At 36.3% G+C, this 12,595-nt stretch overlaps 2 protein-coding genes across 2 annotated transcripts; one reads left to right on the plus strand and one right to left on the minus strand.

The window, feature by feature from the left end:
• Positions 1 to 4,263: 4,263 nt before the first annotated feature.
• Positions 4,264 to 5,085, minus strand: LOC130591786 (uncharacterized). Its single transcript, XM_057395699.1, has one exon. It carries the CDS (start codon positions 5,083 to 5,085, stop codon positions 4,264 to 4,266), a length of 822 nt encoding a protein of 273 aa, XP_057251682.1.
• Positions 5,086 to 11,081: 5,996 nt separating this feature from the next.
• On the plus strand, positions 11,082 to 11,796 carry LOC109135185 (uncharacterized). The gene is made up of 3 exons (XM_019249890.2): positions 11,082 to 11,159; positions 11,247 to 11,561; positions 11,656 to 11,796. The coding sequence occupies exons 1-3, from the start codon at positions 11,082 to 11,084 to the stop codon at positions 11,794 to 11,796; spliced, it is 534 nt and encodes a 177-aa protein (XP_019105435.2).
• The last annotated feature ends 799 nt before the right edge of the window (positions 11,797 to 12,595 follow it).

Genomic DNA, 12,595 nt, shown 5'->3' on the forward strand with positions numbered 1-12,595 from the left:
CCAAGAATTAGAAGGAGGAGACTAAGACATCTGCATAGGAAGACGGAGGAACAACAACCTCTGCATCACTAAGCTGGGCAGCACTCCAATCCCGAACAAAATTGATAACGGAACTCGCCAAATTTGTAACTAAAGAATCATCTTCTTGAAAAATAACTCGGTTCCGGTGAAACCAAAGAGCCACAAAACCTTACAATATCTAGCCAATCCCACATCCAACAAAGAAGCTTTAACTTTATGAAGATTTTACTATCATCATCGGTGAATTAAATTTGAGGAAGGTCTTTCCAACCAACACAATTTGATAAGTACGAAAAGACATCTTTTGAGAAAGAACAATGAAATAGCAAGTGATTAGTATCTTTCGAATGGAAAATGCAAAAGCAAGGCTCTTGAGGATGGTAAACATGGCTAGCTTGGAGCCTAACTTTTGTTGGCAGGCCATCATTACTGCTCTTCCATAAAAAGTTTTAGGAGGAATACACATCTTCCAAATCCACACAAAAGACTTAGGAGGCGGGGGATCAAAAGCCAAACCTTGGGCTAATAACGCCCTCGACTTAACAGGGTACTCTCCATCTGGAGTGAGACCCCACACTAAAGAGTCCTCGACATTCGAGGAAGGCAAAAAAAAAAAATCCCAAGAATGGCTTGTTAAATATCACAAGGGACCAAACTAGAAAGCTGAGCAACGTCCCACTGATCAAAATAATTAATAACTTCTGACACTTTCATATCTTCAGAACCCCCCCCTCCCCCAAAGGGAGAAAAATTGGAAATGGGATATGGACAAACCCAATTATCACTCCAGAAATCAATTTTATTACCATTCCCAACAAGCCAAAGCACACCTTTTCTAATATAGAGCGTAAGGAGATAAGCCTCTTCCATTGCCAAGAGTAATTAGTAGAATGAACATAGTCAAATAAAGAAATGCCCCTCAAATAGTTTTTAGTGACGAGATCAACCCACAAATTTTCCGGATTCCTAATAATTTTCCATAATAATTTTTTTGAAGTGCGGCATTATTCACATTAGCCTTCCTGAAGCCAAGACCTCCAGAACTTTTTTGAAACACAAATTATATCCTAGCTTATGAGGTTAGGCGCTCTAGACTCATTACTTTTATTCCAAAAGAAGTTCCCATATGTTTTATCTAACTCACCCTGAATTAAGGCAGGTAAAAGAAAACTTTGCATCTGAAAATTGACTTTAGTTGTCAAATTAGGTTGGATGAACACCGTTCGCCCTGCCTAAGAGAGTGAGTTAGCCTTCCATTTAGATAGCTGAGATTGAGACGAAAGAATAACTTATTGAAATGTATTCTTATTAACTCTTGAATCAATAATCAAACACCCCAAATAACTACCGAGGGAAAAAAAACTATCCATTTGAAGAATGGATTGGAATTTGGCAATATCATGTGAACTGACATTTGAAGTCCACTGAAAAGAAGACTTGTGAAAGTTAACCAGCTGGCCAGACATAGCACAATATTTATCCAAAACAGACTTGATAATAGTACAACTATGGGTGGACACTTTGGCAAATAACATTTTATCATCTACAAAAGTCGAAGAAGGAATCTTAACTCGGGAATGGCCAAGTATCACCCCCAAAAGCTTCTCACCACTAGTAGCTTGCCAATGAATCTGACGAGCCAAAAGCTCAACACATAAAATAAACAGGTACAGAGATAACGAATCTCCATGACGAATCCCATAGGTAGGAAAAAACCTATCCCACGGAAGACCGTTAACAAGGACTGAAAAAGAAACCGAAGAAATACACAGCTTTATCCAAGGAATCATACTACTTATCAGCAAACCCCAACTTTTCGAGCATTGTAAAAACAAAGCTCCACTCAAGACGATCATAAGCCTTTTTCATATATAGCTTGATCGCAATCCAGCCTTGACATACAGTTCTAAAAGAGTGAAACACTTCATAAGCTAATAAAATATTATCATGCATTAATCGTTCAGGAACAAAAGCTCCCTGAAATAGGTGAATAATCTTACCCAGGACTACTTTTAACCTATTTGCTAACACTTTAGTAATTACTTTATATATAGTGGAACATAAACTAATAGGTATTAAATGATTTGCAGTAGACGAATTCTCAACTTTAGGGATAAGTGTTATAAACGTATGATTTACTTCTAATAATATACATCCTGAATGAAAAAAAGCTTAGACAAATTTGATAACTTTCCCGACTAATGTCCAATATTTTTGGAAGAAAAAAAGAAGGTAGCCATCCTGACCTGGAGATTTATCAAGGACTAAATCAAAGACTACCTCTTTGATTACTATTAGAGAAGGTAATTAATAGAGAAAAGCATTATCTTCCTCTGTAACTGTTTATGTGATTATATTGAAATCATTTTCAACGCTGAATCCACAATCAGGGTTGCTAACAAATCGATCTTTAAACTCTTATGTGATAGCAGCCGAGATATGATTTGGGTTAGTAAGACTAATATTGTCTTTAGTAGTAAAAGCAGATAAATTAATACGATTTTTCTTAATAGTAGCCGCATGCATGGAAATATTTAGAGTTTGAATCTCCTTTGGCAAAGTGTATGGTTTTTGCTCTTTGAAACCAAAATTTTTCTTGAAATTGGAATAACTTGTGCATCTTAATTAAAATTCGCTCTTGAAGGTTATGTAAATGAGTGTTGTCTTGGTCAATAACCAATTGGTTTAGAACTTCAATCAACTTTTCATCAACCTTATTAATTTGTCTAAAAATATTCCTAAATCTTGTTTTATTCCACTCTTTTGCTTTGGTTTTCAAAATTTTACACTTTTGAATAATTCTATACATAAACAAACCTTCAAATCTAGAGTACCATGTTTTTTTAACATTAATATCAAAATTCTTTCGAAGACACCACATTTTTTCAAACTTAATAGTTTGAGCTCTTCTCTCTTGAGAAGAGAGATAGGACAAGGATACTATACATCAATGATCCGAAGTAGTAAAAATAGAGTGATGAACTTTAGCACTAGGAAATTTATGCAACCATTCAATACTAACCAAACATTTACCAATTTGTTCTAAAATATTATTACCACCACTACCTTTCTTCTTCCATGTAAATTTACTTCCACTAAAAGGAAGTTCAACACAGTTACACATATCTTTAACACTAATCATTCTTTGTAATTGATGTTATTGTTTCTTAAAGTTTATGGTTTGGTTTTACCAAATATTATATGGAAATTTGTTGGAAAAAAGTGATGCAAATATACTTTACTTAATTGTGTACTTTTAGCTATATATATATATATATTTTTTTTTTTTTGACATCGGTAAAACGTACATTAATAAAACAAAAGCAATTAAACTTGAAGTAACGGTAGATGTCCCTTCCTGACATGTGTTGCTAGATCGTGAGCCTTTTGAACCTGTAACCGAGAAACCTTGGTAATTCTACACCATACAAATTGCTGGGCGATCAAACGAATATCACGGAGTGTCCAAGTAATCGAAATGGGAGATGCCAGTGGTTTTAATAAACTTCGAACGATAATTTCGGAATCCGTGTACAGGGATATTTGTTGATAACCTTGACCTTGTGCCCAAAGCAAGGCCTGAAGACATGCCTTAGCTTCTGTGAGGAGAGCAGAATCTGCATGAATACAAGATGCCTCTCCTGTCTGAATCTGATTGTTAGCAGTCTCAGCCACCCACGCAATACCAGCCAAGGTCGACGTAGAAACCCACGACCCATCCACTTGAATTTGTATTTGTGGGACCCCGCGAAAGGAGGTACCAAAATGTACCATAAAGAATCCTGGTGGTCCAGGACCTTCTTCGATCATTTGATGAGATAACATCGGCCTAGCCAGAAATGTTAGATGTTGCTGTCTGACTTGTTGTGTAAGGACATGTAAACTATCTCCATCAGGGGTGATGTTATTAAAAACCAAATTATTCCACTGCCAGATTGTCCACAGTGTGGCAATGAAAACCGGAATACGATCCCCAAATACCCATCCTACGATAGAAGATATAAAATCCATGCAAGAAGCCATTCTCTAAAGGGAACGTAACTAACTGAGTTCGAAATAATACCCAACTGACTGGTCCGCCAGGCAGCAGTAGCTAGGGGGCACATTCTGAATAGATGTTGGCAGGTCTCGGATTCCAGCGCACAACAAGGACAATCACTCGGGACTGACAACCCCCGAGCTGACAGATTAGCAACTGTTGCTAAACTGTTATGCCAAAGTTTCCATAGAAAAATCTTCCACTTAGGCATGATGCACAATCCCCATAAAATCCGAAAAAATTTCGAATTTAGAGGAGGTGTATGCGCAGATGTCAATTTGTCGAGAAAGTAAATAGTAGCCAGACTTAGTGGTGTATTGACCCGATGCTGTGTGAGGCCAATACGGAAGGTCACACTGAGTTGCCAGACTTGGCAATTCTAACCCTCGGATAGCCCCTATCGTTTCTGTAGTGAATAGAGAAGTAATTCTGGGAATATTCCAACCTTGCTGGTTCGGTAAAATGAGGGACCCAACAGTGACAGCAGCTGCTGTTCGCAGTTTTATCCGATCACGGAATATCGGTATTTGTCCATTGACCCATCGATTCTGACCTGCCCATAGAGTTGAATTAGACCCAATTTTCCAAGCATAATTATCAGTAAGGGTCCGTTCAGCCTGATTTAAACTTCGCGCGCCCCAAGAGCTCTGTCCTTTTAAGGAATGTAACATAGAAAAATGCGAAGTAGAATGTAGAGAATGAGATGCAAAGACTTGGCTGACTAGTAACTTCGAATTCCGATGAATACACCAAACTTTTTTCATCAACAATGCACGGTTATGAACCGTAACACTACGTAGTCCGAGACCCCCAGCACCTTTAGGCATATGCAAAAATTCTTTCCGTCGCCAAGCAATTCCTTTCCCTGAAGGTTTAGCCCAAAAAAATCTCGATACCATGGCATCCACCTTGTTAGCAATAGTTGTTGGAAGCAAAAACACAGAGAGTATGTGAGCAATTGACGCAATGAGAACCGAGTTAATAAGAATCAGCTTGCCAGCTTGTGATAAAGGGTATGACTCCATGCAGTAATACGTTGTGAGATTTTATCCAGTAAATAAGTGAAATGCTGAGTCTTTTTCCCCTGAATATCCACTGGTGTACCAAGATATGTTCCCATAGAACTTGTAGCCTCCAACTTGAGAATACTTTTATACTCAATGATCATCCCTTGAGGAATATTAGGGCTAAATTTCACATATGACTTGGTAAGACTTATCATTTGACCCGATATCATGCAGAAGCGTGCGAGAAGTCTTGAAACTTTCGTACAAGAAGCAGTAGTAGCCTTAAAGAAAAGAAGAGCATCATCAGCAAAAAAAAGATGGGAAATAGGAGGTGCATACCTGTGTGCTTTAATACCATCAAAGTGTCGAATATCTGTGCCTTGTGTTAGCATACGGGACAAGATATCCATACAGAACAAAAACAAATATGGGGAAATAGGATCCCCCTGCCTTAGTCCACAGTGAGGAGTGAAGGCCTCTGAAACCTGTCCATTGACTAGAATTCGATATGTGACAGTAGAGATGCCTTAGCTATAGTTAGTGAGTAAAGTTTATATAGCTAGTTATGTAGTATTTCAATGAAGTACTAGAGTGAAATATTTCCGGCCCCGTTTTTTTACTCGTTACACCGTGACTTTCAGGCTTATCGGTGCACTATTTTGACTATTAATATATTTACTTGTGTATTAGATTAAAGTATAAAAACTTGATTTTATAATAATATACGTTGAGAATAAGAATACACTAACATATTACATTATAATATTTGAATTTATCTAATAGTAAATAATTCATGGTCAAATCTCATAGATGATTAGTAGAATATTCAAAGTGTAGTAAGTAATTTAAAATGGAGGAAATATATTTTTCCAACACGTGATTGGTTTTAAGAGAAATCTACACTTGAGCTATCCCATATGGAAGAAAAAGAGAGAGCATAATTTAACTTTGCTCAAAGAGGGACCGACGAATATTGAAGTTATTAAAGGAGATTTGTGTTTATGTGACTTTGTTGAAACCCATTAGATGCCCACTTGTGAGTGTCCCACATTGGAGAAAGAATAGAGAATAAACCACTTTATAAGAGTAGGAGTTACTCCTCCTATCACCAATTGGTTTTAGGATGGAACCTCCTAGCTTGTAAGTGGGCTAAACTCTTCTCCTCCTTATTGGGTTATCCAGGCCCATTTTCATATAATCTGAAAATTAACATGGTATCAGAGCCCGGGTTGTGGGTCTCTTCTAAACTGGCCTGGGCCTCTAATCAAGCAACACGGTAAGGGTTTACCTCGATAGGATGTCCAACCCTTAAGAGGATTATTTCTGATTACCTTTCCAATTAGCTCTAAATTCTAAAGACACTCACAAGTGAGGGGGTGTGTTGGAACCCATTAGATGCCCACTTGTGAGTGTCTTACATTAGAGAAAGAGTAGATTATAAACCACTTTATAAGATTAGGAGTTACTCCTCCTATCACCAATTGGTTTTAGGATGGAACCTCCTAGCTTGTAAGTGGGCTAAACTCTCATCCTCCTTATTGGGTTACCCAGACGTATTTTCATATAATCTGAAAATTAACAACAAAGCAAGCCCAAATCTTTTATACTAAAGGTAGCATGAAGATGATCTTTGAGAGATGTGATGTTGGCAATATCAGTACCAGTAAGTAAGATATCATCTATATTGCTGCAAGAGTAATGTGATGAGATGCCTTCTTGATGAAAAGACTATAATCATTCTTAGATTGAATGAAACCCTGAACTTGTAAGGCAGATAAGAGCTTATCAAACCATTGTCTGCTTGTTTGTTTAAGCCCATGTAAAGACTTTTTAAGCTTGCAAACAGAACCAGAGGGATAAGAGAGACATTCAGGAGGCTTCATGTACACTTCTTCATGTAAATCACCATGAAGAAATTCATTATTAACATCTAACTGATAGATTGGCCAGGATTTATTAGAAGCAATGGCTAAAATGCATCTAATGGTAGACATCTTAACAACTGGAGAGAAGGTTTCTTCGTAATCCAAGCCATATTGCTGTGTAAAACCTTTGGCAACAAGTCTGGCTTTACACCTCTCTAAAGAACCATCTGCCTTGAGCTTAGTTTTGTACACCCATTTACAGCCTATGGGTTTCTTCTGGGGAGATAAAGGTACAATATCCCAAGTGTGGGTGTTAGCTAAAGCTTTAAGTTCCTTGCTTCTACCCAAACAGATGATTGAGAAGCTTCTTTGTATGAGTGAGGTTCAAAAAAAGAATCTATGGCAGCAATGAGAGAAAGATGAGAGGAAGGTACAGAAGTATCAGAAACTAAGTTACACCAATGAGAAGAAGTATGTGTAGTGGTGCCAAGGTTGCAGATATAGGATTGTAAGTAAGATGGGTGTTTAGTAGGTTTGGTAGACTTTCTGAGTGGAGGAGAAGGCATGGGAGGTGAATGGTGTGTAGTAGGAGAAGGTGAAGTAGATGGAGAAGAGAGAAGAGAAGTTGAATGGTCATGAGGTGTGGATGGAGAATGAGAAGTAGAAATGGAAGATGGAGAAGGTGATTCTGATAGAGCAGGTTCAGGGGTATGGAAATGAAAAACATCAGGAATATCTTCAATGGAAGAAGATAAAGTAGTAGAGGGAAGAAAAATGTGGAAAGATTTAGTGTTGTTGAAGGAAGCAGGATAAGGATTGTAGTGAAAAGGGAAGTGTTTTTCATGAAACACTACATCTCTTGAAACAGTGATTGTATGAGTGGCAAGATTTAAGACCTTATACCCTTTCTGACTTGAAGAGTAACCAAGAAAGACATAAGGCTGATCTTGGATGAAACTTGCTCCTGCCTTGTTTGAGTGTTGAAACAAAACATAAACACCAAAATACTCTAAGATGTGAAACATTAGTTTCTTTGTTGTAGAGCTTGGTAAAGGGAGAAGTATTATGCAGACAAGCTAAGGGCATTATGTTAATAATGTAGGCAGTTGTTAGAATGCATTCACCCCAATAAGAGATAGGTAGGTTTGACTAAAAGAAAAGAGCTCTTGCTGTCTCTAGTAAGTGTTTTTGTTTTCTTTCCACAACTCCATTTTATTGTGGAGTATCAACACAACTTCTTGGGTGATGTATGCCCTTTTGAGCATAAAAATGTTTGAGATCCCCTTCACAAAGCTCCTTAGCATTATCTGTTCTTATGCATTGAACAAGTATGTGAAATTGAGTATGCACATAAGAAACAAAGTTTTGTAAAATAACCACAACATTAGATTTGAACTTTAGCATATGAATCCAAGTACATCTTGAATAATCATCCACTATAGTCACGAAAAAAGGTGCATTTATTGTAAGTAGGTACCCTATAGGTCCCCCAAAGATCTACATGTATCAACTGAAAAGGTGCAGTAGTACATATGGAGCTTGAATGAAAAGGAAGTCTATGTTGCCTAGTAGCAGGGCATACTTGACAAATGCATTCTACAGCTGCATTTATTGGTAGTGAAGGAAATAGATGCTTCAATTGTTGAAATGGCATGTGGCCAAGTCTTAGGTGTTGAAGCTTTACTTCTTCAAGAACAGAAGTGGAAATGGTAGATAAGCCATGAGCAAGAGATGAAGTACTGGAAGCTTCATCAGCAGCAATAGAACATGAAGTAATAGCTGCGCAATATAAGCCACATTTGAGCTTACCAAGAGGCATTCTCATTGAATGGCCCTGAAGAAAACATTCATTAGCAGTGAATATAAGTTCACAATTGAGATCTTTGCATAATTTAGGAATAGAATTAAGATTAAATTTGAAGCTTGGAACATATAAGACTGCTTGAAGAGAAACACCATTCACATTGGCATTGCCAATATGTGTGACATGTACCTTGTTTCCATCAGGTATTGTAATACTATGTTCCCCAGATGTGACTATTTTATGATTGTCAAATAAAGACATGTCACAGCTCATATGGTCTGTAGCACCACTATCCAAGACCCATAATCACTTTGAAAAGAAGAAAACAAACATGTTTTACCTGCTAGGAAGGCAGAACCATGAGGGTCATGTTCAGTAGCAACCTCTTCAGGATTGTCTGTTGTTGGAGTGTAATTGGTGTGCATCATATCAATAATCTGATTGTATTGATCAAGAGTAAAAGATGCAGTAACCATTTCAGATCCCAAAACCAGCTTGAGTATCATAACTCTCATTGTCAATAATAACTCCTTGTGAAATATGAGCATATTTCTTGTTTCGAGGCTTGAAATCTTGAGGATATCCATTGAGCTTGAAACATCTCTCAGTAGAGTGTCCAGTGATCTTGCAGTGATCACAATAATATGGAAAACTCCTCTTGTTGCTGTTGTTGAACATCACCTTGCCTTTATTCTTATTATCAGTTGATGGATAATAAGTTTGTGGTTTATAAGGCTGTTGATAAGAATTTTGAAATGGCTTTGGTCTACTATGATCATAGTATGGCCTTCTATCAGCAATTAAAGCATGGTTTTCTGCAGAATAGGAACTAGAACTTTGCATATCATGAGCAATAGTTCTGTTTCTTTCTTCTTGAACAAGAAGTCTGTAGGCATGATTTACAGCTACTAGTGGCTGCATCATCAATATGTTAGCTCTGACCATAGCATAGTGTTCATTCAACTTCATCAAGAATTGAATGAGTCTCTGATTTTCTCGAGCAGTTAACAATTTCTTATTGAGATTACAACTGCAGCCATTACATGTACAAGTAGGAATAGGATTTACAATATCCAATTCATACCACATCATTTTCATTTCTGTGAAATATTCAGCAATACTTTCACCTCCCTGTGATATATCATAGAGTTGTTGTTCAAGAGAAAATAACTGTGGTCTAGAAGATTGACCATACCTTTCCTCAAGATTACTCCAAATTTCCTTAGTAGTGGAAAAATAAAGAACACTACGAGCAATAGTAGGTTCTAAGGCACTTGACAACCAGCTAATAACCAAGTCATTGCATCTTTTCCAAGCATGATAAGTAGGATCAGTAATAGCTGGCATTTCAAGTGTTCCATCTACAAAACTTAGTTTATTTTTAGCAGATAATCCTATGAGCATTGCTCGCTTCCAGTCACTGTATCCATTAACATCAAATTTGGTAGGAACTACACACATTTTAAGGCTGTCACTAGGATGAACATAGAAAGGACTAGAATAATCTTGTCCAGGATCAATATTAGAGTTTCTACTGGAATTTTCTTCTGCTATTTCAGGCATGATCAGGTTTAGATTTCTTCAGCAAGGTTTTAGTAACTTTTAGAAGAATGAAATCAAGAACTAAAGAATTGAAGAATCTGATTATGATGAATACTATGCAAAACTAATCAGATTAGAAGATATTAAGAGAGGATCAGAATTCAAAAAAAGAATTTAGATCAAGAAGATTATAAGCAATTTCAGCGAAATTTACAGAATGCAGAATTTATAGAAAGAATCGATTCAATTTTTGAACTTACAGACAATTAGGATTTATCAGTAAGTAGATTGATCTTCAGATGTTGATTACAATAATTTCGCAGCTCTGATACCATGATAAAATGTGAAGATTAGAACAAGGTTAGCTCAAGGTCAAAGTAACCTCCATTAATGAGTTTAGAGAGAGAGTATTTAGTTGCAAGAAACTTAGAGAGAAAAAGAGAATGTTTTAGAGAGAAGAAGATTATATTGTATTGAGATTAATTGATTCACAATACAGAAGATATGTTGTGTATATACTATACACAGCTAGTATATATTGAACTAACAACAAGAAAGAAAGTTCGTTATAACTAACTATGCTGACATGGATAGTTAGTTAGAATCAGTTTTGTATCCAATTTATTTCTTCAAGATCTGGTCCATTTTCATGGTATCAGAGCTTTGTCTCATTACTGAGATAAATGTTTCGAAATTCAGTTATTAGAATTTCATATTTTCTAGGAATTCTGAATCGAGGTTGTTATTGATTGATTTGTGAAATCAATTTTCTTGCAAATCATTGAAAGTTTATCAAGATTTAAATGGCGCAAGATTCTTTAATTTCTTTGAATGGTGGAAATACTGGAGCTAGGAATATAGGAACTGAAAATGGAGGTAATGTTGATCCTCTATTCATTTCCTCTTATGATAATCCTAATTCTTCACTTGTTATTACTATACTTTATGGTAATAACTTCATGCATTAGAGTAGATATGTAAGAAGAGCTTTAATTGCTAAAAATAGAGAAGGATTCATTACTGAAATCTTGAAAATACCTGATGAGAGAGAGAACAATTTCCAGAAATGTAAACGTGCTGATTACATGGTTATGAGTTGGATCTTGAATTCTATGAGTCCTAAATTGGCTGATGAATTTGGATTCATAGAGAATTCAGCAGATTTATCGAGTGAATTACAAGAACGTTTTGGTCAATCTAATGGACCTCTTGTATATCAATTGAAGAAAGAAATTAGTGCATTAAAACAAGAAAACCTGTCAATTGTTGCTTATTATGAAAAGGTTAAGAAACTTTGGGATGAATTACAAAGTTTGACAATTTTTCCTATATGTTCTTGTGGTGCTTTGAACACATGTTCTTGTAATCTTTTTAAAGAAATTACAAGATTTGGAGGCTGAAGATAAGTTAATGCAGTTCTTACTTAGGCTAAATAGTGGTTTTAATACCACTATATCTAGCCTTTTATCAATGGATCCTATGCCTACCATTAACTGTGCTTTTTCAATTGTGCAATAAATTGAAAAACAAGAAGTTAGTGCTGGCAGTGTTGAAATAGGTGCAGAAGTAGTGCTATGGCAGCACAGAGAATGTATAAGCCTACAACTTCTTATGCACAAAAAACTTTCTTTAACCCTGGAAAGAAAGATTGGAGGAGAGACAAGATGGATAACTTTTGTGATCATTGTAAAAGTAAGGGGCATTCCATTGATCAATGTTTTAAATTGATTGGTTATCCAGAATGGTATAACACAATCAAGGCTGGTAAGAAAGGAGGTCAGAATGGTCACAAGATTGTGGCTAATGTGCATACTGAAAATCATGAAACTCCACTGGATGTAAATGATAACCATCATGATAATCATCTTACATCTACTGGCATTGATTCTGATATGTTGGCAGTCATATGTTAATAAGTTATGAAAAACATGAAGGGCAAATAGATGGCATCAGATGAAGGAGTATCTAGTTTTGTTAGTTTTGCAGGTAATGAATCTATTACTTGTTTTGTTTTTAGATCACAAGAGACTGTCAATTGGATAATTAACTCAGGTGCTTGTGATCATATGATATTTGATGTCAATATGTTAGTTGATAAAGTGGTATTAAAAACTCCAATTAGAGTAGGGATGCCTGATGGGAGTTAATGCTTAGTTAAAATGACTGGCACAATTTATTTGGGTGCTGGTTTGGTATTACATGATGTGCTTTTAGTTGAAAATTTCAAGCATAATCTCATGTCCATAGGACAACTTATTGATAAATCTGGCATCACAGTAGTATTTATCAAAGATGGATGTTGCTTTCAGGACCTTAC

Source organism: Beta vulgaris, chromosome 6 (genome assembly GCF_026745355.1).
Source record: "Beta vulgaris subsp. vulgaris cultivar EL10 chromosome 6, EL10.2, whole genome shotgun sequence".
Taxonomy (NCBI): domain Eukaryota; kingdom Viridiplantae; phylum Streptophyta; class Magnoliopsida; order Caryophyllales; family Amaranthaceae; genus Beta; species Beta vulgaris.